This window comes from Oreochromis aureus, linkage group 23 (genome assembly GCF_013358895.1).
Source record: "Oreochromis aureus strain Israel breed Guangdong linkage group 23, ZZ_aureus, whole genome shotgun sequence".
NCBI lineage: Eukaryota > Metazoa > Chordata > Actinopteri > Cichliformes > Cichlidae > Oreochromis > Oreochromis aureus.
The window spans coordinates 39,859,728-39,886,179 of record NC_052963.1 but is presented as its reverse complement, the minus strand read 5'-3'; the positions used below and the strand labels follow the sequence as shown (position 1 = coordinate 39,886,179).

General features: G+C 39.7%; 1 protein-coding gene and 1 pseudogene across 1 annotated transcript; both read right to left on the bottom strand.

Moving 5' to 3' along the window:
• Positions 1-6,757: 6,757 nt before the first annotated feature.
• LOC120436374 lies at positions 6,758-15,595 on the bottom strand (annotated as a pseudogene).
• Positions 15,596-18,743: 3,148 nt separating this feature from the next.
• LOC116331187 (cytochrome P450 2J2-like) lies at positions 18,744-25,754 on the bottom strand. The gene is made up of 9 exons (XM_039607307.1): positions 25,536-25,754; positions 24,301-24,463; positions 24,072-24,221; positions 23,371-23,531; positions 22,629-22,805; positions 22,321-22,459; positions 22,040-22,227; positions 19,780-19,921; positions 18,744-19,086 (listed from the first exon to the last, which is right to left on the bottom strand). Exons 1-9 carry the CDS (start codon positions 25,734-25,736, stop codon positions 18,911-18,913), a joined length of 1,497 nt encoding a protein of 498 aa, XP_039463241.1. The 5' UTR covers positions 25,737-25,754; the 3' UTR covers positions 18,744-18,910.
• Between the last annotated feature and the right edge of the window lie 698 nt (positions 25,755-26,452).

The window sequence follows — 26,452 nt, the reverse complement described above, 5'->3', positions numbered from 1 at the left end:
GACGTATTGTTGTTGCAGTTAGCAATTAGCCTATAGCCTATCGTTCACTCAAAAAGCGCGATGGGTTATGAAAATTTTCGACTTACGAAAGACTCTCGGAAGCAATTAATTTCATAAGTCGGGGTTCCACTGTACATTACGTAATATATTTATAGAATATTTCATTCAGATCGCATGTGTGATTTAACATACCCTCAGTTTTTGGCACCATATTTAAGAACTATGCTGCCCTGTATGATTCAACGTAGTTGGCATTCTTCTTCTGGGGGCCTTCTGAGTTCTTGTGCTCTTGCCATGATGACATAACACATTTAGGAGCAATGGGAACAACACAGCAAGTGTGTGAAAGGTTTAAACCTTTGGTACAGCCAGTGTGTGAAGGTTTAAACCTTTGGTACAGCTCAGTGTGTGAAAGGTTTAAACCTTTGGTACAGCCAGTGTGTGAAAGGTTTAAACCTTTGGTACAGCTCAGTGTGTGAAAGGTTTAAACCTTTGATACAGCCAGTGTGTGAAAGGTTTAAACCTTTGATACAGCCAGTGTGTGAAAGGTTTAAACCTTTCGCTCAGTGGGTTAAAGACATTGACACCTTATCTTGATGAGGCAAACTGTTTTGTTTGTTTCTTTTGTTTACTGAAAATGATACAGTTAGCACAAGATACCCCCCCCCAAAAGAAAAGTGCTACAGCATTTGGATTCATTAGTCTTTTGCATCCTCCACCTGCACTGAAACACTCAAATAGGAATGCTTGGGTTGCTAATACTGCCAATGTTTTCCTTAAGATTGTTGCTATTTCTTTTTAGGTTGTGCGTCAGATCAGTCAGAGGGACTTCAGAGACACCTTTTGATGAATAAGAGGTTTCTGTGAAGCTTTAATTTTTCATACTTTCACTGACCAACAGAGTAAATTTGCATGTTGGCTGAATATTTAGTCTCCCATGACATTTAGATTTAACTATTAACATTTAGAACTGGCATATATATTTAACATGTTTATGTAACATTTAGATTTACATCAGAAAAGTCTACAAATATTTGTGACTTGAAAAGCAATATCAAAGCAGACTTTTAAGAGGGTTGGAGCTAAATGTGGTAAATTTTGAAGTTGAAGTTCAGTTTACAATCATCTCCATAGTAACCAGCCGGAAGAGCTCAAGCTCCTGACTTGAATTATGTGGTTGCAGAGAGAGAGGTGACAGAGATTAAATATATGATTGACAATAACTGCAAGGTGCCCAGGTCCTGTGGCTATAAAACAAGCCCAAATCTTCACCCCTCCACCATCGTGCCTACAGTCGGTGTGACGTGTTACAATTGTTTAATTTTTTACATTTACCTAATTTTAAAACATGTTAGGGATCAGAATATTTTTGTTATGTTGCTACATGAAATCCTAGAACTGAAAGAGGTGTACTTCCTTTTTTACCACGATAGAAGGCAATAAGGACCGGTTTGAAACCAATGTTGATTCATTTCACTAGTTCAGCAAAACATCAAACAATTAACATGTGGATTGTGTAACTTTGGGATTGTGTACTTATGCAGTATAGTATCCTTTTTTTTCCATGTGGGCCAAATTGAGCGGTAGGATCTTGCCCATCCTCACATTTGACCTCTGATCTAAAAGTGAGATCAGAATTAAAATGTGACATGATATTTGGATGTAAACTATATAATGTGATGTTGAAACTAACCATATACCAATGACATTTTATGAAACTTTCACCTAAAGTTTGATCTTATTTAACATTGAAGAAGAGGTCAGCGGTCCTAACATATTTAGAACCACACTATATCATTCCCCATATGTATATATGTTGTCAATGCAAGCAGTGGGAGTAAAAAAATCATAGTTTTAGATCTTTAGGTCTGTATTTGAACTTGAGATAACTCTATTGACCTTGAATGAGAGGCCAGTGTGTAGAGAAATGACTGCAAATACGAGGTTTCAAGTGATTCCCCTTAAAGGTTATAATGGTCTGTGGGTGTTATTGCATATTTTTAAACACTGGAATACTTTATAAGTGTATTTATTAACAAAAATCCCACAAGCTAAAAAAGAATTAAAATACTCTGACATTATATTTTACTTACACTAGAGAGAGAGAGAGAGATATAACATTCTTGAACATCAAAAATTTTAGCAGAAGACAGTCATTGAGAGAGGGCCAGGAAGCATTAGAAAATGAATGGTTGAATTGGTTCTGATGGGCTCTTACAGGTGATGGATGAACTTGTTATTGTTTTGTTGAAGATCCACATGCAGTGAATTATCATTTCTGGAGTGTATTTCACTTGTTATGCAAAGTGGTGAAAAACAACAAGTATATTTTCTCAAGCATTGTACTTATATTACTTATACAATTTCAGCTGCTCTCTTATTTTGAAGGGGACATCACAGCAGATAGACCTGCAGATTGATTTGGTACACATTTTACATCCAAGTTTGAGACTGGAACTAGAAGTACACGAGTGTGTGAGTAATGGGCACTCACCCGTACTGTCAAACTTCCCTGTAATCGAATAATGTCATTTATTGTCTGGAGAATATACTTTTTATTGCTTGTCAGTGTACTCAAATCAATTGCCGAAAACCAAACAGCAGATGATGTTTGAGACTGCATTATTAATCAGGTTCTTAGCATTAAAGGGTTTGCCTGTAAAATGAAAAGAAAAACACCTCTTGAATATACTAAAATAATAAATGAATTCTTTTTTTTTTTTTTTTCTTAAATAAGGGGGTCCAGCTGCTTGGCAGGGCTCAGTTGGGAACAAATGGGACCTTATTTTTGAAAATTGCAAGTGGTTCAAACATTGCAAAATGTACACAGTTCATGAGGCCTAGAAATAAACATCGGTGGATCAGGGAAATATTCCCAGTCAGTGTTTCAGAACATTTTAGCAAATAATTGTGAATCTAAAGAAAGAATTGGTTCTATATCTATAAAGCTAAAGTCAAATGAACAGGATATAATGCATGTCAACAAGTGGAGAAAAGTGGAGAGTGGGTGCCGTTTGCTGTTTGGCCTCTGATTAGAACCCCTTATTAAAATAAAAAATTAGGTGATGAGCCGCAGGTAAAGAAAAGTCTTTAGTACTCTGAACCCTCTAATGTCATATGGTATGCAGGGAGAAATTATATTTAAATGTTATAAAAACATGAAAAACATAAATAACATGCCACTATATTGTATTTTTTTTGTGCCTTGCTGATCTGCGAAAGCATCTGTGAGATACTGGCACTCTTGCTGGATGGATGACTCCAGGGTCTTCTTCCCCAGACCAAAGTTTCTGAATGTGTGAGGAGCAAATCTCCTCTGTTGCTTCCAGAGATAACCATTTGACATCACAAGACCTTTTGGAAGTAAAAAAATAATTTAGATCTGATCTTTAGATCTTTAGAGGGAAAAATGCAACCACTTTTATCAAACACTACCTTTATTCCCTATAATTGATTCAAATAAGGGTATAGTTGGGCGATCCATGAAGTCTTCTCCTTGGTGAACCAGGGCTTCTTTCACAAGTTTGTAGCCATGAACGACCACAATCCTACCACCAAAGAGTCAAAGGCTGAAAATGTTTCCATATTTCTCTGCGAACTGAACACAGACAGTATATTGTTGTTTTTATAACAGGATACATTCGGAGGAGGCAATTGATATTTATCATTTCTACAATCAATACTTGTTGTTGTTTTTTGTTTACTAAATATCAGCACGGCTAAAATTTAGTCATAGTAGGCTGCAAGCCAATTGTCCTGAACAGCTACGGCATGAACATGAGTTCTTATAATTATTAAAATGTCACTATATCAGGTGATAGCCCACCTGTGTCACGTTCTGGGTCATTTTGACCCAGCATTTTCAGTTTCTTGTATTTTGGTGTTTTTCTGTATTATGGTTTATGTTCTGATTCTTTAGTTGACCTGTTTTGAATATTGTAATCCTAAATTTCAGAGTTAGTTTGGTTAAGAGTTTAGTTCTTGGGTTTAGTTCAGTGTCAAGTCTGTGTCCGTCATGTTACCTGTTTTACTTTGAAGGTCTTGGTTCTTTGTTCATTGTGCTTAATGTTACTCCTCCCCTGTGGTGTCATGATTTGCAATTATGTCAGCTGTTTCCTCATGTGTTTCCACTTCCCATGATCATCCCTTGTGTATTTAGTCTGTGTGTTTCCATTTGTTCTCGGTCACGTCGTCTGTTTGCTCACCCCTCTTGTCACCTTGGGTCTTTCATGGTGTGGTGCGGGACATGTTCATGTTTCTGGTTCTCATAAGTGTTTCATAGCTTCTTTCATGTTCCTGCACCGCATCATGTTCATAGTAAGTAGTGATGGCCAAATGAAGCTTTCTGAAGCACTGAAGCTTGTATTGAAAAACGGTTCATTACTCGAAGCTTTTCAACACAGTCCTCTCTGGTGACATCTTGTGGCTAAAAATATGAAGAGCAGCTTGAATCCACAAAATAAAACCAACTGCTTCATAATGATTGCCCACTCTACAGAGTGGAATTCTGTCTGTTGTGTTGCTTTGAACGCGTATTTTTTGGTGTTAAAAAAATGTAGTTTATTTGTTTAATAAATAATTCTGACCAGTAAACTTTCCTGGTTTGAACATGCACCATGGTGTGGTCTTTCTTTGCTTGTGACTTCTTGATGTTGGTAAATACAATAATTGAAAAATACCACGTTACATATAACATACATATAATAATGCACATTATGCAGTATGCTTCTGCTGTAAGGTCCTGCCTCCGTGTACTTATGCAGTTAATCGAGGGGTATATTTATAAATATTATATTAGGGAAATTTTCCTATACATATTTGTGACCTGGGAGTAGAATTGATTGTGAAATGGAAAGGGAAAATGCTTATGAAATTGCAAATTAAAAACATGATGCATTTAAGGAAACCCTTTTTCATTTTTATTTAAGAAGAGAATTTGTCCCACTGTGCGATGGCCGAACCTGTTCCTTTTCGTGGAGATAATTTCTCCTGCCTTAAGGAAAATCCCTTCACATGGAACAGAAGAGGCTGGAGTGCAGAGAAACTGGTAGAGATGCAGTTATGGCCCCACAAACTATCAGCTAAAGAGAATAAATAAATAAAATTGCTGCACATTTTGTAGACTAACATTTTAAGATTATTTTTTAAAATAATATATATCTTTTTATAACATTAGATGTTACGAGTCAAATGGAAGTTTTTCTAAAGTTATTTAATGATAGTTATATTATGAAAAGCAGATTTTTGACATTTTACGTTTTTCCCGTTTTCAGATAAAATAAAGACACACAAAACAAAAGCAAATAGCCAGAACACAAAGCTGGAAAACCCACCGACCAAAATCAACTCAAAATACTCCCACACAACAGAACCAAATCTCTCAGTAGAATGATCAGTGGTTCGCTATCTGTCACCATCAAAACACTCCACAAATCCCGTGAATGATTCACTTCCTACCATTTGAATCAGGTACCGAAGCAGTTACGTGCGTAATGAAGCTTCGGACGTCACCGGTCACGTGACTTTTGCCAAACGAAACAAGCTTCGACACAGTGCTTCTGAACCAGTGTATTGTTTTTTTCGACACACGCTCCGGAGCGTCAGCTTCAAGCGGGCCATCACTAATAGTAAGTCATAGCCAGTTCTAGTATTCCCCAGTTTAAGTTTAAGTTTAGTTCAGCTTAAAGTTTTGCTCTCGCCTGGTTTTCTCTACCTGTGTCTCAGCCACAAATAAAGGCTTGTTTTTTTGTTAAAGTTATTTTGTCTCCCTCCCTGTCTACTTTTGGGTCCGTTAAACAAACACACCGGCGCACCCCGCCATGACAACCTGCAATGAGGCCGTTAAGTTAATATTCAGTTAAATAGCGATAATTGTCAGGTATAACTGTCAGTTCAGTGAAAGTTGATTGAACCCTTTACCCTCATGGGCACATGAAGACCTCTATACAAAGGAAGCCAAATATACACATAGGAATGCGACTAAAAATAATTTACCTTTTTGTCTTGATAATTTCACTTGTTAAAAAAAATTGAATAGAAATAAAAATAAATAACTATTTACAAGTACTTACAAGTAAATTATATATATAACGCTTATTTGGTTAAACAAACAGTCCAAACTTCAAAAGAAGAACCCAAATTACTATCACAGAACCCATTACACAAAAATGGAATTAGTGCATTGCTGAATCTAATTGATTAAAATATTAAACATTAACTAATTTTATGTCTATAAACTAAAATATTACAATTCTAATGCAGGATATATTAGGATCCATTTAATTTATGAATTATGCTATAATTGTACCCCAATCCTCTTAATCTCACAATTTTACTGTCACCAATCTGGAACTTCTTGTTGTTTTCAACCACCTTTGGAGGTGTGTCCCATTCTGTGTCTGTACAAAGAACATGCAAATTCCACACGAAAGCTGCAGCCAGCAAAGTGGTTCACATCCAGCCTATAATTATCCTTTGTTTATAATCCTAACGTTGATGAATTATTGGTCTCTAGAAGTATTTGTGTAGTAATAGTACTTTCACTTAAAGATTTAAATACTTGCCTCACCATGGCTACTTTAGTTTTGGTGATTTTTTTGTCACTGGTTATTTGATATCATGCACATGTATATAAAGACAAAGAACACCTTAGAATTTAGTCTCTGTGTAAAAAGGTAAAGGTTTGATTTACAACCAAAATATTTTTTTCTTTCACATGCCAGAATGTGGTGCTTGACTCATGAAGACAGCAAGCGACTCTGAAAGCCTTTAAATAAAGAGTAAAGTGTTTATTGAAATTTTATTTTCACAAAACCCAATTGAAGTATCCAGATTACATCATACAATCTCAAACTGATAAACAGCACTGAAACTAACTGCACTCCACCCATCACACCTGATTCTGAAACTATATTGTGACCTTAAACACAAATCCTAATGACAGTGTGATTTATTTGAGCACATTGAGTCTGGTAGGTCTGACAAATTTAATGTGCTTTGGAAAGGACTTTAAGAAAGTTGGAAGAGAATGTATTTACTGCATATTTTAAAAAAGTTCTTTAATACAGGGAGGACAAAAATAACAACTGGCATTATTCTAAAACTGTAATATAAGATATCATTCATTACAACAAATGTAATAGAATAGAATAGATTAGCTGGAAGACAGTGATTAGTTGCGATTCATTGTGCTGAGAAAGATATGCCCTCGGTTTACAAGAACTGGTGGTTTAACGTGGCACGGCACAGAGGCGGTAAGGTTTGGGACTGCGAGTGGCTCCTAACTTGAACTCCAGACTGGGCTGCTCTCCAGCAGGTGCAGAGAATGAAAACCTCTGAAGGAGGGAGGTAAAGAACAGGAATAACTCCATCCTGGCCAGCTGTTCTCCAAGACATGAACGCTTGCCTGAGTACACAATGAGACAAGTTTTATTCACACAATTTAGAAGTTAATCACTTTGATCACAGATTATTGCTGCAGCTCTGGAACTTAATAGAGATACCATTAAGAGACCAATCCCCTACCAAAGTTAAGGCTGTAACTGTAAATGGCTGCTAAGTCAAACAATTAATGGCAAGACATACTACTTTAGTAATTTTGCCTCCTTAAAGCACTTGGCTTTAAACAGCCTTTAACTGGATTTTGAGGAACTGTAACAACTGACTAACCTGTAGAAAAAGGAAGGAAGGCCTCTCTCCTCCTGAATTTACCATCCTGGTCGAGAAAGTGTTGAGGGCTGAAGGAGTTCGGAGTTTCCACATTGTCTCGTCATTTAAGACAGAGTGTAGAGCAGGTATGATCATTGTACCCTGAGAAAATACTGCCAATTAGAAGTGTTATTTAAACATCTCTAGTGTTTGTTCTAGTCATGGCGTCATACGTGTTTCTGGTATTGCTGATTTTTCATGCATTTATTACTTCTACAATCATCTATTCATTATTATCAGTTCGCTCTAAATGCTTGCTGAAAAGCCTTCAGTTGATCCAAAATGCTGCAGCAAGAGTACCGACAGGGAATAGATAGAGAGAGCATATTTCATTCATATTAACTTCTATGAAACTTGTGGTTCCCAGTATATTTAAAAGTAGAATAGCAGGCCGAGCCTTCAGTCTTCAGCCCCTCTTCTGTTTCTCCCAGTTTGGATGTGGGAGACAGACACCCTCTGTACTTTCAAGATTAAGCTTAAAACTTTCTTTTTTAATAAAGCATATAGTTAGAGCTGGATCCAGCGACCCTGAACATTACCGTAGTTACATTGCACTAGGCCTAGAATGGTGTGTGTGTGTGTGTGTGTGTGTGTGTGTGTGTGTGTGTGTGTGTGTGTGTGTGTGTGTGTGTGTGTGTGTGTGTGTGTGTGTGAGAGAGAGTTTTCATGATGCACTGAGTGGTTCTTCTTCAAAACAAAATGTTATTGAGGACAACAAACAAACTTTTCATTCAAAATCTATCTGAAAAACCAAAAAGAAAAAAAAAGTCCTATAAAAAGGTACACAATTGCTTTGTGTACCTTTGGGATTGTGTACTTATCCAATGTTGTGTCCTTGTTTGCTACATGGGCCACATTGAGGGGAATGATGTTTCCCATTCTCTGGATCTCATGGATGACCGCATCAGTATAGGGCATGTTTTCTCTGTCAGTCATAGACGGCTGTCTGGATGAACCAATCACAGCATCGATCTCAGCCTGGACTTTTTCTGCACATAGTGAGAAAACGAACTGGTGGCTGTTGTTGCAATTTGGCACTATTAAAAGGAACCTGGATTAAAAATAAAACTGAAATAAACTGAACAAAATAAACCAACACAAGAATGATCTGTGAGAATTCTCTGAAAAAAGTAATAGAATGGTCACAAATATGTATTCATGATCAGTATTGTTCATACACACACCTTGAATGTCAGGGTAGTAGATCATGTATAGCAGCCCCCAGTGTAAAGTAGTTGTAGTAGTTTCAGTTCCAGCACCAAACAAGTCCAGGGTGCAAAAACACAAATTGCTGAGACTAAAACCAGAGTCTTCGTCCTCCTATCAGAGACACAAAAGCCAGAAGCAAGAAATAAAAGGCATGCTTCATTAGAAAGTGTAAATGCACAAGAACACATTTTGAAAACGCTCACCTCCCCCATTTCTATGAGAAAAGCATCAATGTAGTCTCTTGGTGATGATGGGTTGAGGTTTTCTCTGTGTTCTTTGATCTTAACTTCTATAAAGTCAATTATCTTTTGGGTCAGAGTGAATATTTTTTGGTGAGGTCCAGGCAGCCACCTCATCAGCCAGGGTAATGTGTTGTAAATCTACAGAACAGGAAGACAGTAGTAGTAATAGGTGAAATCATGCTAAAGTAGGCTTAAACTGTGATAGACAGTAATGGAAAGTAACCAAGTAAAATAATTTAAACACAATTTTGAAGCATACTTTAATAGTAATTAAAATCTGTTTTACACCACACCAGATTTCATAAGTAACTTTCTTCCTCCACTGTAGTTAAAGGAGCACAACAGTGAAATATTTCAGGAAACATAATCTGCTTTGAGATATCAGTCTGAGAATCTGAGACAAGGCACAGCCCTGGTGGAGTCTAATGTGCACAATAGCTATGCTCCACTAACTGCTCGGTTTGCAAAAACAGCTTTTCCTTGGGCTGCACAAAAACATTCAGTTAAAGTTTCTCATTTGTTATTTTTAAATCCTGAATCAAACAACACTACAGTATGTAAAAGAGTTTCACCTGTGCCCACACGCCTCCCTCCAAGTACACTATCTCACTGAAGAGCTGCAGAATTGACTGAAACTGCTTGTCGGTGTACTCAAATCGATTCCCAAACACCAAACAGCAAATAATGTTGGACACAGCATTGTTTAACAGTGACTGGGTATTAAAAGGCTTTCCTGAAAGAGAATATGTCCATTAGACAAAACATTAAAAGCAAACTCATAATTAATTTCGATTATGTAAAAAAAATGTGTAAGTTTGTGTGTGTGTGTGTGTGTGTGTGTGTGTGTGTGTGTGTGTGTGTGTGTGTGTGTGTGTGTGTGTGTGTGTGTGTGTGTGTGCCTTGATGATCTGCAAAAGCCTCTGTGAGATACTGGCACTCCTGCTGGATGGATGACTCCAGAGTCTTCTTGCCCAGACCAAAGTTTCTGAGTGTGTGAAGAGCAAATCTCCTCTGTTGCTTCCACTGATACCCATTTGATATCACAAGACCTTTTGGAAAAACAAAACTGCATTAAACCCAAAGTAACTTTAAATTAAGGTCAGTAAAATACTGACCTAAGTTTTAACATTGCTAAATAGTCTGATGATGCTGGTCTAATTAAAACATCTTGAAAAACTTTTCAAGGAAATTGATCACCTTTATTCCCAACCAATTCTTCAAACATTGGTAGGCTGGGACGATCCATGAAGTCTTCTCCTCGTTGGATTAGGGCTTCTTTGACAAGCTTGTAGCCATTAATGATCACAGTTCTTTGACCAAAGAATCGAAGGCTGAATATGTTTCCATATTTCTCTGCAAACTGAACATGAACAGAAGATTCTGTTCAGTGTTGGGTTGGGATGTGCCTCATTTTAGGTGACCGCTTCATAATTTTGGCTATTTCCTCTTAAGAAAGCCAATATTAATACAGCTTCTTCCAAAGCAATTAAAGCAATTAACTTGCTTTATAAATGCACTGTCTGCTCGTTTATTACTTTCCAACCCACTAGTAACTCATGATAATGGTTGCGTTCTAGCTGTAGAATGCACACACACTAGGACAGAGTATTAGGGCGAGAAAAAAAATTACTGTTGATCATTTTGAGAATAAAGTAAAAAATGTATTTTGAGAAAAAAGTCAAAATACTGTTTTTTGAAAAAAGGTGAAATTATATTTCTGAAAAAAAAGTCAAAATACTATTTAGAGGAAAAAGTCGAAATGTGGAGATTACCGTATGTCATGATCCTGGGTCTATGACCCAGCGTTTTGAGTTTATTGTTATTATACCTTCATACGACTGCGGCCCCAGTCATGACAGTACGACGCGACCACAAGATGGATCCAGCGGACTCCCCTTTTGCCTCAGAGGGAAAGCACCTCGCACAGCTGTGGGATTATTGCCGGCGCATAATTCACGCCGTGGATAACTACAAGAGGCTTCCAGAGGTAGTGTTTTTTGACAACTTCTTGTCATCCCCTACCTTCACCATAACCTTTCTGGACATTAAAGGATTAAAACAAGTGGTATCAGCTCTGAGAACCAGTTTGTGTTTTGAACTGTTTGGCATGGGCAGCCCAGAGCAGGAAGATTCAGCTGCCCTTCTGGAGGCACTCGCCGCTTGGTGTTCTCGGCGTCAGCAGCATTTTTCACCAAGGTTTGTGGCCAAATCACTCGACCCACCTTTAAAGATGAAAAGCTACCCTCGCCGTCATCACCCTGCCACACTTCCTGTCACTCCTGTGGTATTGACGGGAGTGGTTGTCTTTTCCACCCCGCAGCAGGAGCGGCCGCAACAGAGGTCTTCCTCCTTTCCATCAGACACCCCCGCTTCCTCTTCCACAAGGAAGCAACAATCGCGCCGTCGGCGCGCCATTCCGCCACCAGAGTTTGGGACTACAGCGCGCCCGGCAGTGGTGAGTGTAAAGGACACTGATCGGGTTGCTTCTGACTTTGTGACTTCGTACTCAGGGGCTGAGTGTTTTGTGATGGGGGACAGTTCTCCTTGTGATTTCCCTACTTCACCTGCTCCACTTCTGTCAGTGCAACCTGTTCAGCCACTAATTCAGTCAGCAACTCAGCTATCCTCACCACTGGAGTCACTACAACCCATATTTCAGTCTATGGCTCAGTCAGTAGTTCAGTTAATGGCTCAGTCACAGTCTTCACTCACCCCTCTGCAAGAGGCTGTGCCTACACCGCCCATTTTGAACTGTTTTCCGAGCGCTCACTCTAAGCAGAGAGACACACCTGTTCCTCAAACGCTAGCAATGTTAGGGACTCGCTCCAGGGCTTCCCCAGAGGCTAGGTTACAACCTGCAGCTAACTCTGGACCCCTGGAGGCCAAGTTGCCAGCTAAGGACCGCACCCGGCTGTCACTGCCTGAGCAGGGTCAGTGCTCTGTGCAGCTGCAGTTCTCCTCATGTGTGCCAGAGGCGCCCGTGCCTACTGGTTTTGGACCTGTTTTCGCTGGGGGGACCGAGGAGCCCGTCCAGCCCTCACTGTCATCAGCAGCTTCAACTGAGGGGTCTCAGGAACCGCTTCAGCCTGCTGCTTTCGCTGGGGGGACCGAGGAGCCCATCCAGCTACCAACACCGCCTGCAGCAGCGGCTGCAGCAGCGGCTCCATCACCGCCTGCAGCAGCGGCTCCATCACCGCCTGCAGCAGTAGCTGCAGCAGCTCCATCACCGCCTGTAGCAGTAGCTGCAGCAGCTCCATCACCGCCTGCAGCAGTAGCTGCAGCAGCTCCATCACCGCCTGTAGCAGTAGCTGCAGCAGCTCCATCACCGCCTGCAGCTGCAGCAGCCTCATCACCGCCTGCAGCTGCAGCAGCTCCACCACCTGCGGCTCCCAAGCCGTCGCCTGCAGCGCCTTCGTCTCTGCCTTCCACGCCGCCGCAGCGACATTCTCGTCTGGTCCAGCTTCAGAGCCTTCATCCACGCCTGGTCCAGCCTCCGTCTCTTCCTCCTCGCCTGGTCCAGCCTCCGTGTCTTCTTCCATGCCTGCAGCGTCAGCATCAGCCTCACCCACGCCTGCAGCATCAGCTTTATCCTGGCCTGGGCTAGCTTCAGCTTCATTGGCTTCCGCAGCTGCCACGCTGCTACCCGGTCCTGCCTCGCCTGGCCCGGCCTCTGCTTTGCCTGGTCCGGCCTCTGAATCAGCTTCAGCGTTGCCTGGTGCAGCTTCATCATCCTTGCCTGCGGCTGCAGCTTCATCATCCTCACCTGCGGCTGCAGCTTCACCCGCGGCTGCAGCGGCAGCTTCACTCACGCCTGCAACAGCAGTCTCACCTTCATCGTCATCGTCGCCTGGTCCAGCTTCAGCTTCGTCTTCGCCTTCGTCTGGTCCAATCTCCGTGTCTGCATCCTCGTCTGGTCCAGCCTCCGTGCCTTCTGCATCGTCGTCTGGTCCAGCCTCCGTGTCTTCTTCCTCGCCTGGTCCAGCGTCCTCATCATCATCAGCTTCGCCCACGCCTGGTCCAGCGTCCTCATCATCATCAGCTTCGCCCACGCCTGCAGCGTCCTCAGCATCATCAGCTTCGCCCACGCCTGCAGCGTCCTCAGCATCATCAGCCTCGTCCACGTCTGCAGCGTCCTCATCATCATCAGCCTCGTCCACGTCTGCAGCGTCAGCATCAGCTTCATTGGCTTCCGCAGCTGCCACGCTGCCGCCCGGTCCTGCCTTGCCTGGTCCGGCCTCATCGTCCGCTTCGGCTCCGCCTGGTCCGGCCTCATCGTCCGCTTCGGCTCCGCCTGGTCCGGCCTCATCGTCCGCTTCGGCTCCGTCTGGTCCGGCCTCATCGTCCGCTTCGGCTCCGTCTGGTCCAGCCTCGGTGTTTGCATCCTCGTCTGTAGCAGCAGCTTCGGCCTCAGATGCGGCTTCAGCCTCATTCTCCTCCTCATCCTCACCTGGTACTGCTGCCGGCATGCCACCATCCGGTCCGCATTGGGCGCCTCAACATCGCTGGCCATTTTCTAGGCCGCTGGCTGGTTACCATCGCCATCGAGGACGCCCTCCTGAACAGGGTTCTTGCCGCCACTGCCTTCCGCGTGGCCGGCCTCCGGACTTCTGTTGCCGCCACTGCCTTCCGCGTGGCCGGCCTCCGGACTTCTGTTGCCGCCACTGCCTTCCGCGTGGCCGGCCTCCGGACTTCCGTTGCCGCCACTGCCTTCTTCAAGGCCTTCCACCTGAACTATGTTTTGGACTCTGCTCCCCTATGACTGTTTGGGACCTTTTTTTGGGGGACTCTGGGGCCTCCGTTTTGGTCCTGGTTCGGTCCCTCCGTCCTGGGCCTCCCACCGCCCACCCGGGCTTGGTGGTTCATTTCTGTTTTAGGGCTGTCTGGTGCCAGCCCTTGAGGGGGGGGTACTGTCATGATCCTGGGTCTATGACCCAGCGTTTTGAGTTTATTGTTATTATTTTCCAGTTTCTGCTGTTTTGCATTTGTTCTTAGGGTTTGAGTTGTGTTCTATCATCCCTACCTGTGTCTCTCCTCTGTGTTCTGTTCGTGTCCCCAGTTGGTTGTGTAAAACAGTCTGTGTGTTTCCTGTTTTACTTTGTAGGTTTGTGTCTCGTTATGTCCATTAGTTCCAGCTGTTTCCCCTCCTGTGTGCTATTTCCTGATTACCTGATGTGTGTATTTATACTGCGTCTCTGCTTGTGCTCCTCGTCGCGTCGTCTGTGTTTCTCTGTGGATCTCTGTGTACTCCGCATTATCCCGTGTTTCTCCATGTCTCTCTGCTCCTCGCTCCGTGTCTTCCTTTTTGTATTAGTTTTCCCAGTTTAGGTTTATGTTCGGTTCTGCTCCACACCTTGGTTTTGTGCACTGTAAATAAAACCCACTTGCACCTTCGCCACTGTCTGCTATTGGATCCTCCTTTCTCACCTTCATACAACTGCGGCCCCAGTCATGACACCGTAGTTGTTTCACGACAAACTGCCACGTTTGCTATACCCTCTGAGTTAGTGAAATCATACCTCAGAATGAGTTGTTAGTAACAAGAAAGGAAATTATTTCTGTTTAGCACATAAACATATTAGGATGTTGAAAAGATGGTGCAGAAAGCTTCATCTGCTCAGACGGAAAAACACACAAACTTCAAACAGTTGGCCAGATTTGTACAAAATGAAATCACCATTTGCAAGGTCATTGATGGTTACACTCTTGTCCAATAAAGAGGTCATATGTCAGGATTCTGGCCTTCTACAAGTTCCTAAAGCCAGAAAAAAGACTATCGGAGAGCGTGCTTTCTCTTTTCGTGCCTTGACTTCTTTCATTCATACACACACACACACACACACACACACACACACACACACACACACACACTAAATAAATACATGAATAACAATAAAGCACAGACTAATTATTGGTGGTGATGAGGTGGTTGGATGGGGGCCCACATCAAATTCTAGTCTAAAATTCTAGACCCCATAGAAAATTGGCCCGGCTCTGCACAAATACAGACTGGCCTTTCATAAAGAAAACAACAGCACTTTTTATGCCTGGGACACTCTATTTTTATGACACGAATTTTTAATAATCATAATAATAACAATAATAATAATAATTAGTATGTATACCTCTGCAAACTGCAGATGAATTCTATCAGGTCTGATGCGATGAAGATCACCAATGAAAGGCAGAGCCCTCGGTCCGGGAGGAAAGTTTTTTGGCACTCTGTTCTTCAAAACTTCAGTCGTAAGCAGAAGAACAAACAAAAAGATTAAAATGCTCCTGCCGTCTATCCACTCTGAGCCAAGAAGGCTGTAAATTGTCTCCATGTTTTCGCTTAGTTAGGCTGTCGCTTATTTTTGAGATGGGCTATATCTGCAAATATGACGATGATTGTTTTATTGCCGGAGGACGTGGAAAGACTCCAAAACAACAAACCGTGGTTTGCTTTCAAAATAAAAGCACGTGGTTAAGACTTAACCAATGTAAAATTACGCTACATCTCTCAGGGCCACCGTACAAGTCTGACTAGAACATGATATACCTGGGCCAGGTGGTTAAAAAAATCGGAGTTGTAACAGTTTATGAAGTTATGAAAATTTAGGGCTACATTTAGGAGGAACACAGGTAGCCGTGCATGTTTCCGCTAGATATTCTTAGCCACACGGTGTGCTTTCAGTGTAGGATTATTGTTTTTGTACATTTATTAATTAAGAAAACACCTGAGCAATGAAACTCTTACCTTTTAATTAAATTTAGAAGGCTAATGGCTTTGTTTTTCACTGACCGTCTACTTTGTTTTTTTCTCAATAAATTACGTTATATATTTATTAAATATTTCATTCACAAAGATCGCATTTGTGATTTAAGCACGATCAGTTTTTGAGCAGTATATTTCAGTATACTGGCCTGTATGGTTTACAGTAGTTGGTATTATTCTTCTGGGGACCTTTGGGTTCTTCCCATAGTTACATAACACATTCTGAGCCAAAGGGAACAACACACCCAGTGTGTGAAAAGTTTAAACCGCCCAGTAGGTTAAAGGCATTGGCACCTTATCTTGAAACCCGAATCCTAATTTGGTTTGGAACGTGGGAAGAATAATGAAGAGAACTTTAAAGAAAAATGATTTAAATTGATACAGTTAACACAAGATATCGGTGTGCCTTTTATTCGAATGGATCGCTTTTATCTATATACACTGTCTTAAGAGAAAAGTGCTTAATTGTTTAAAATGTATTTTAAAAAAAGGAATAAGCAAGTTGAACTGAAGAAGAGGAAGTTAAAGTAACAGAGCCGTTTGTTAGCCATTAAACGCCCAATAATTAATCTCTATACAACAATATGTTTGCAGGTTTGTGTATTCCTGCTATTACATTGAGGCAGATAGTTGAGCAAACTTCTTGGCCAGCGCCCCCCAAATTGCTAGAACATTTGTGTACATTAGTCTTTTGCATCATCCAACTGTACTGAAACACTCAAATGGGAATCCTTGGGTTGCTAATACTGCAAATCTTTTCCTTAATATTGCTGCTATTTCTTTTCTAGATTGTACTTTGATGAGCTGGAGGTTTTCATGAAGCTTTTATTTTGGTACTTTCACTGAGTAAATTTGTTTCCCATAACATTTAGATTTAACTATTAATATTTAGAACTGGCACATATACTTAACATGTTTATGTAACATTTAGATTTACATTAAAAAGTCTGCAAATATTTGTGACTTGAAAAGCAATCTAAAAGCAGACTTTTAAGAAGTTTGGAGTTAAATGTGATACATTTTGAAGTTGTTTCCAGCATGCTTCAATTTACAATCAGCTCCATAGTAACCAGCTGGAAGAGCTCAAGCTCCTGACTTGTTTTTTTACATCAGAATTCCCAAGAGGTCCTCTGTCTTATGTAACATGGTTGGGGCCTCTTTTTCCAGAGTCCACTAATAATATTAGGCTTTTTACCTCCACTGAGGAAACACACTTCATTGGTTTCTATGTTTGTTACACAAAAACTAGCAGCCATCCTGAAACTTAGAGGTGGAATATATCAAATAAGTAAATTTGGTACAGATCTTTTTATCGTTACTTTCCGAGCCATGTATGAATTGTTTTGTTTTGTTTATTCTGTAAAATACCAGCAGCCTTAGTTTCCAAACAGTCACAGGGCTTTGCCTTTTCCAGGAAATGTTTTCACTGGAGTTGATTTTAAAACAACGAAAGTTGCAGAAGTCTTTGATAAAAATACAGACTGCTGAAAAATTAAAGGAAAAACCTAAACCCTTCACCCCCTGCTGCGAGAGTGGCTGTTCATTATTATTGTTTATTTGGGGACTATTGTATTGTACACACACACAATGGCGTAGATATTACACACATACAGCTAGAACAGTTGCTTTGTGTATGCTACTTTTCAGAATTACTAGACAAAGTTAGTGAAAAAATCCAAAGGTGCTTAATATATAAAAAGTAAAAGATACTCTAAGCCATCCAATACAGCATACTTTGATACCTCAGACAAAAAAACAACATTAACACAAATAAGTCTTTACACAAGTCTAAGCTGTAAAAATGTAGTTGATTCTATTAGACACTGAAATGTCAAAAGCATTTTATGGCACATAGGTATAATAACATACCTATAGGCATAATATAATAATATATAATTATTTTTTGAAGAGGCCTATTAGTTAAGAACAAAATTAAAATGAAATAATATTTTGATGATATTATACATAAAAGAATTTGGCACATGTCCTTTATACATTTCTGGATAAATGTGGTTACCAGAATTGTGTAAAAGATAGTCCCTCTGGTACAGCACAGAGGTGGAAGGGTTTGGGGCAATGTGTGTCCCAGAACCTAAACTCGAGACTGGGCTGTTCTCCAGCGGGTGCAGAAAATGAAAACCTCTGAAGGAGGGAGGTGAAAAACAGGAATAACTCCATCTTTGCCAGCTGTTCCCCAAGACACGAACGTTTACCTGAGAATACAATACACAGTATTTACTCACACAGGTTAGTAATTATTCACTTTGATGAGAGAATTACCTCAGTTATGGAACAAACTGAGGGCACGATTAACATGCTCATCCCTTATATAAAAAGTACAAGTAATGTAATAAATGATGGTTGGTCATACAGTCTAAGATAGCTTTTAACTGATTATGAACAGATTATACTAACTAACCTGCAGAAAAAGGAATGAAAGCCTCTCTCCTCCTAAATTTATCATCCTGGTCCAGAAAGTGTTGCGAGTTGAAGGAGTATGGAGTTTCCCACATCATCTCATCCTGTAGGACTGAGTGCAGTGAAGGTATGATCATTGTGCCCTGAAGAAATACCATTATCAACAGGGTTATTTAAACAGATTTCTTGACTCCTTGTCCTAGGTGGTAAGTTTCTACAAGTTACTTGCATTGCTGCATGTAGTAAAGTACTTTATACTCTGACAGTGTAGTGGTGTCTCTACACTTTTAGCTCTATACTCTGTACAAAATGCCTCTGTTGAATTAAAGTCATGTCAGTTTTAATTCAGTTTTATTATAGTATCAATTTACAATAAGTTATCTCAAGTCATAAAATGTAAAGACACTTGCAAATCAATTCAGAATTTGTCAGTTGCTTTATTAAAGTTGGTTTTCTGCTTCTATTACACTTACACTAGAGAGAGAGAGAGATAACATTCTTGAACATCAAAAACAATAGCAGAAGACAGTCATTGAGAGAGTAGAGAAACAGACATGCTCAGTTAAGGATAACTCGTGCTCTAGCGTGGCACAGCACACAGACGATAAGGTTTGGGACTGAGTGTGGCTCCCAAAATGAAGTCCAGACTGGGTTTCTCTCCAGCAGGTGCAGACAATGAAAACCTCTGCAGCAGGGAGGTGAAAAACAGGAATAACTCCATCCTGGCCAGCTGCTCCCCAAGACACACACGTTTACCTGAGAATACACAAGACAACAAGTTTTAAATACATAATTTACAGGGTTTCAACACTAATGACAGCTTATTACAGTTATTTATTAATTTAGATCAACAAATAAAGGACAAGTCAGAACATTTAAAAGCTCATAATTTAATGCAACTTGTCCTTCCTCAATGTTGTACAGTATGTGCCATTTATTTGACTGTCTGTATACATTAACAGACTACAGTGCAGTAACAAGCAGCAGACTACCTGTTAATCTGTGTCTGCTTCACCACTTTATCACTGTGTTGACTTTATATTTAATTTGGTTAAAGGTTTTAAGATGCAGTTGTGATTGCCGTGTCATTTTTAGAACTTAGTTTTAAAAACGTTAAAACCTTCAGTGTGGCACTTTAGAATGATTTCCTAAATGATTATTCTCAGAGAGCTCTGTATCATCATGTTTGGATGAGAGGTACAGCTTGAGAACTGTAAAGAATGACACTGTAAATCAATTTAATACAAAGAGAAGAGAAATGTGGTTAAAGATCCATCTGATTAGAAAATGCTCCTCTTAGTGTAAATATGATTATGCTATAAAAAATCAAAATAAAATGTTACATATGCAAAAAGCTGACCATAAGCAGCAACATGTAGCATTTTTTTTTAAACTTCTGCCTAAAACAGCATTTACCAGAGTTTTAAAGGATTGCAACTAATGACAAACCTGCAGAAAAGGGAAGGAAGGCCTCCCTCTTCCTAAATTTTCCATCCTGGTCCAGAAAGTGTTGAGGGTTGAAGGAATGTGGAGTTTCCCACATAGACTCATCATGTAGAACAGAGTGCAATGGAGCCAAGATCTTGGTGCCCTGAAAAATACCATTTGTTCAAATTGCAGGATTTGAACTTCCCCATTGGCTACAGTTCTTTAGCATCAACACTTGGTATTTGAGAATCTGAGTATTTGAGTTGTAACTGTTCTTTATTCATTACTTATGATCCCGTATCGGGGTGTTTCCAGAGGTGGGAAGTAACAAAATAACTTTGTTACTGTAACTAGAATTTTCAATTCATTTCAATTAAATTTTATTTATATAGCGCCAAATAACAACAGCAGTCGCCTCAAGGCGCTTTATATTGTACAGTAGATCGTACAATAATAGATACAGAGAAAAACCCAACAATCATATGACCCCCTATGAGCAAGCACTTTGGCGACAGTGGGAAGGAAAAACTCCCTTTTAACAGGAAGAAACCTCCGGCAGAACCAGGCTCAGGGAGGGGCGGGGCCATCTGCTGCGACCGGTTGGGGTGAGAGAAGGAAAACAGGATAAAGACATGCTGTGGGAGAGAGACAGAGATTAATAACAAGTATGATTCAATGCAGAGAGGTCTATTAACAGATAGTGAGTGAGAAAGGTGACTGGAAAGGAAAAACTCAATGCATCATGGGAATCCCCCGGCAGCCTACATCTATTGCAGCATAACTAAGGGAGGATTCAGGGTCACCTGGTACAGTTTTCAGGTATCTGTATTTGAATATTTATTTTTCGGACAACTTTTTACTTTACTCCCTATATTTTTAAACAAATATCTGTACTTTCTACTCCTTACGTGTTCAAAAAGTGCTCATTACTTTACGTTCAGTGTTATCATTTATAACGTTTATACTCAGGGGTTAAAGTTGGCCGGAACTTTAACAAGGCAGGTGTCCATATGTTGTGTTGGCAGTACTTCAGCATCTAGCTAGCTCTACAGAGAAGGAGGATACATGAAGCGAGTGCTTTTTAAGTGGCATGCAATGTAAAAATCAATGTTTCTATCAGTCTAAGGAGCCTGAAAAGAAAAGTGTCCGGACTTCTTTAAGTTTCCTTGAAGATGTTTCACCTCGGATGAGAAAAAACTTTTCTTTCCAAGCTCCTTAGACTACAATGAACTGGATGACTGAGAACCTTCACAGACAGTTTCTATTAGCTCAGCAAACATCAGAAAACACACAAACTGTTTGTGTGCAGTTTGTCGCACAGTGCGTTCCTAGCTAAAGGTCCAGTTGCTGGATTTCAAAGGGAGAGAAGAGAATGAGAGCTAACTTCACTCAGAGATGAATAAAGATTTAGGAAGACAGACAGGACAGGAGAGGAAGAAGAGAGGTTAGATTTAAAGATGAAGACTGCACAGTGATGCTTAAACTGGAAATTTAAAGCTTACATGCAATGTCATTATTTTAATCATGTTGGAACTGTGTATGATGTGTTTTGATAAATTATGTATTTTCATTGTTGTAAAATGCCCTCCAAAACAAACTAACCTATTTTAACTTTGTGCTATTCAAATGTTGCATGGAAATACTGGGTAGTTTTGTCCAGGATAAACAGGTTAGTTTGCATTACTGGGGTGAATTCACAGTAAAGCACTGTGTTGGACTGGTGCACAGTAGCTGTGGTGCTCCTGGTCAGATTAAGGTTACATCAAGTGTAGCAGCGACTTTGCATTTTAGATGATCATGCTTAGATTAATTCACTGAATTTACACTTTATAGCAGCTGTATACTGCCTAGTATAAAGTGTAGGGGGATAGACATCTGCCAGGATAGCTGAAAAAAAACATCTGCTGACATCTTGTTGTGTAATTGTGTAAATCTACAAAGAAGAGCAGGTCAGCTGATCACATCATGTACGCTAAAAAACCCCTGGAGCGCACATTAGAAATTACTGTGAGTTGTGATTATTTTTCCTATGCTCAGCCACCACACAGATATTAGGGTTCCCCCACCTGCTGAACCCCACTGTAACCTTTGACTGTTCTCACTTACTGTTTAAGCATGAAGGCAAGTCATGCTGTACCATGTAGGCAACAGAAAACTGCAAATTGTTAAAATGATCTTTCTGCTACTACTTAAGTAAAGAAAGTATGTCCCTTTGACACCTCTGAGTATCTCTGAGTTTTTCTTTTTAACTGCACACATTTATTACTGGTTGATTGTGTACCTTTGGGATTGAGTACTTATCCAGAGTTGTGTTCTTGTTTGCCACGTGAAGTACGTTAAGTGGGGCAATATTTCCACTTCTCTGGATTTCATGAATAACTGCATCAGTGAACGGCATGTTTTCTCTGTCACTTGTAGACGGTTGTCTGCATGAACCAACCACAGCATCTATTTCAGCCTGGACTTTCTCTGCACACACAGAAAACAGGAAAACAAGTGTGTTGCACAGTTGAATAAGCTCACAAAATATATATCACTGGTAGATATTACTTATACACACACTTTGTATGTCAGGGTAGTGGATCATATATAAAAGCCCCCAGTGTAAAGTAGTAGTTGTGGTTTCAGTTCCAGCGCCAAACAGGTCCATTGTGCAAGCCTTCAAATTTTCAAGGTAAAACCCAGAATCTTTATCTTCCTTCTATCAAGAGATAATTGTGATATTTGATTATTTGCATAGTGTAAATACACCCCCCCACACCCACACCACCCCCACCCCCTCCCCTCTGAAAATGATGGCACACTTTTAAATCTCATAAACCCATCTTTCATATAAAACAAACAAGAAACAAGCACATTAAAACACTGACCTCTCCCATTTCTATGAGAAAGGAGTCTATGTAGTCTCTTGGTGATGAAGGGTCAAAGTTTTCCAGGTGTTCTTTGATCCTAGTTTCTACAAATTCAGCTATTTTCTTTAACAAGGTAAATGTTTTCTGGTGTGATCCAGGCAGCCACCTCATCAGCCAGGGTAATGTGTTGTACATCTGCAGAGCAGGAAGACAGTAACCAGATTATCTGATTGCCTGGCTGTATCAACAGCATTCATAGAGATCATTATTACTGTGTTTTCATGTGTTCCACAGCACAGCAGTATCATTGCAGGAAAGGATATCTAGATCTAAATCTGAGTTACATTTTATTATTGGACTTCTGGTCTAATCCTCCTCTGATTAGTTTTATAATTACAACAGCTCTCCTTAAACTGATGCATCCTCTATCTCAGGCCAGGAAGCATTAGAAAATGAATGGTTGAATTGGTTCTGATGGGCTCTTACAGGTGATGGATGAACTTGTTATTGTTTTGTTGAAGATCCACATTCAGTAAATCATCCTTCTGGAGTGTATTTCACTTGTTATGCAAAGTGGTGAAAAACAACAAGTATATTTTCTCAAGCATTGTACTTATATTACTTATACAATTTCAGCTGCTCTCTTATTTTGAAGGGGACATCACAGCAGATAGACCTGCAGATTGATTTGGAACACATTTACATCCAAGTTTGAGACTGGAACTAGAAGTACACGAGTGTGTGAGTAATGGGCACTCACCCGTACTGTCAAACTTCCCTGTAATCGAATAATGTCATTTATTGTCTGGAGAATATACTGGTACTGCTTGTCAGTGTACTCAAATCGATTGCCGAACACCAAACAGCAGATGATGTTTGAGACTGCATTATTAATCAGGTTCTTAGCATTAAAGGGTTTGCCTGTAAAATGAAAAGGAAAACACCTCTTAAATATACTAAAATAATAAATGAATTAAAAAATTTTTTTTAAAACACATGAGGGTGGGCAGCTGCTTGGCAGGGCTCAGTTGGGAACAAATGGGACCTAATTTTTGAAAATTGCAAGTGGTTCAAACATTGCAAAATGTACACAGTTCATGAGGCCTAGAAAAAAACATTGGTGGATCAGAGAAATATTCCCAGTAAGTGTTTCAGAACATAACAAATAATTTTGAATCTAAAGAAAGAATTGGTTCTATATCAATAAAGCTAAAGTCAAATGAACAGGATATAATGCATGACAAAAAGTGGAGAAACAGAGTAAGTGCCATTTGCTGTTTGGCCTCTGATTAGAACCCCTTATTATAATATAAATTGTGTGATGAGCCACAGGTAAAGAAAAGTCTTTAGTTCTCTGAATTGTGTAATGCCATATGGTATGCAGGGAGAAATTATATTTAAATGTTATAAAAACATGAAAAACATAAATAACATGCCACTATATTGTAATTTTTTTTATGCCTTGCTGATCTGCGAAAGCCTCTGTGAGATACTGGCACTCCTGCTGGATGGATGACTCCAGGGTCTTCTTCCCCAGACCAAAGTTTCTGAATGTGTGAAGAGCAAATCTCCTCTGTTGCTTCCAGGGATAACCATTTGACAGCACAAGACCTTTTGGAAATAAAAAAAATTAAGACCTGATCTTTAGATCTTTAGAGGGAAAAATGCAACCACTTTTATCAAACACTACCTTTATTCCCTATAATTGATTCAAATAAGGGTATAGTTGGGCGATCCATGAAGTCTTCTCCTTGGTGAACCAGGGCTTCTTTCACAAGTTTGTAGCCATGAACGACCACAATCCTACCACCAAAGAGTCGAAGGCTGAAAATGTTTCCATATTTTTCTGCGAACTGAACACAGATGGCATATTGTTGTTTTTGGAACAAGATACATTCGGAGGAGGCTATTTATATTTATCATTTGCACAATCAACACTTGTTGTTGTTTTTTTTTGTTTACTAAATATCAGCACTGCTAAAATTTAGTCATTGTAGATTGTCCTGAACAGCTACGGCATGAACATGAGTTCTTATAATTACTAAAATGTCACTAATGTCACTAAATGTCAGATGATAGCCCACCATGAGGCCACTAAGTGAATATTCAGTTAAATAGCTATAACTGTCAGGTATAACTGTCAGTTCAGTGAAGGTTGATTGAACCCTTTACCCTCATGGGCACATGAGGACCTCTATACAAAGGAAGCCAAATATACACATAGGAATGCGACTAAAAATAATTTCGCTTTTTGTCTTGATAATTTCACTTGTTAGAAATATTTGAATAGAAAGAAAAATAAATAATTATTTACATGCACTTACAAGTAAACAAGCTTATTTGGTTAAACAAACAGTCCAAACTTCAAAAGAAGAACCCAGATTACTATCACAGAACCCATTACACAAATATTTCAAAGATTAAGTTTTGAGAAATTGGAATTAGTGCATTGCTGAATGTAATTGATTAAAATATTAAACATTAACTAATTTTCTGTCTATAAACTAAAATATTACAATTCTAATGCAGGATATATTGGGGTCCATTTAATTTATGAATTATACTGGATTTATTTTTCTAGGTTAACGATTCCATTTTATAAATTATTTTATATATTTACTTATTATTATTATCGACCCTGTATGTAGGGCTTGCACAAGCCAGTAAAAGTTTGCTAAATAAAGCCTTAATCATTATATAGTTTCTTCAAGCTTCATGCAAGCTAAATAACAACTCTGTCTACTCCAGTGTAAATTATTGCTCCTTGCACTCCAGTGATTCATTTCAAGTGTTTGTTTCCTTTCACATTATTTTTCTTGTTTTATTACTAGTCAGTCAGCTGCAGGTGAAATCTGTCCGGTTGAATCAAGGTTTTTGAAACCTCAAATGCAATAACTTTGTTTTTTATTTCGGTAGGACTCATACCTCTGTCAACTGCAGGTGAAGTCTGGTAGACTGGATACGATGAAGGTCACCAATGAAAGGTAGAGCCCAGGGTCCAGGAGGAAAGTTTTTTGGCACTCTGTTCTTCAGAAAATCTGTCAACAGTAGAAAAACAGTCAAAAATATTAAAATACTCCTGCCATCTATCCACTCCAAGCCGAGAAGATTGTATATCGACTCCATATTTTCTACTCAACTCTCCTGCTACAAGTGAACAGCAGACAACATGTCAAGGTTCAACTTTTCATGGTCAACTCTAAACATATAAGGACATGTTTGCTCTTCTGTGACAACAGCCTGTCTGTAATCGGGTAAGTCATATTGTGGAACCATTAAATAAATCCTCCAAATGCCTTAAACTTGACGTAAAACTTAAATCCACTTAATAGGAACATATACACAGAATAACTAATGACTAATGATCTATCTCTGACTAGATATATCCTGAGAACAGGTCACAGGTTAACTTGTAACCTGAATCACTGATAGCGCTGCACTCCCACCTCATACTGAACCGTGAGCAAAGTGCAAACTTTAACACAAATAAATCTCTCAGTGTAAAGAAACCTCAGTGTGATTTATTTGCATTAATTAGATTTAGAAGGTCGTACAAATTCAGTGTCCATTACAGAGGATTGTAATATGGTTGTTCCCAGTTATTTCTTTTGTCATGGTCTTGGGTCGGCGACCCAGTCTTTTCCTTTTTGGTATTATTAATCTTTGATTTCTTGATGTGTCTTTGTTAGTTCTTAGGTTTTGGTTCTGTGTTCCCACTGTTCCGTGTTAGCATTGTGCCTCTAGGTTTAGTCTGTGGATTTCTTGTTTTACTTTGAAGGTCTTGTCTCATGTTATTCTATTCTGCTTTACTTCCTTGTCTTGGCCAATTAGTTTCAGCTGTG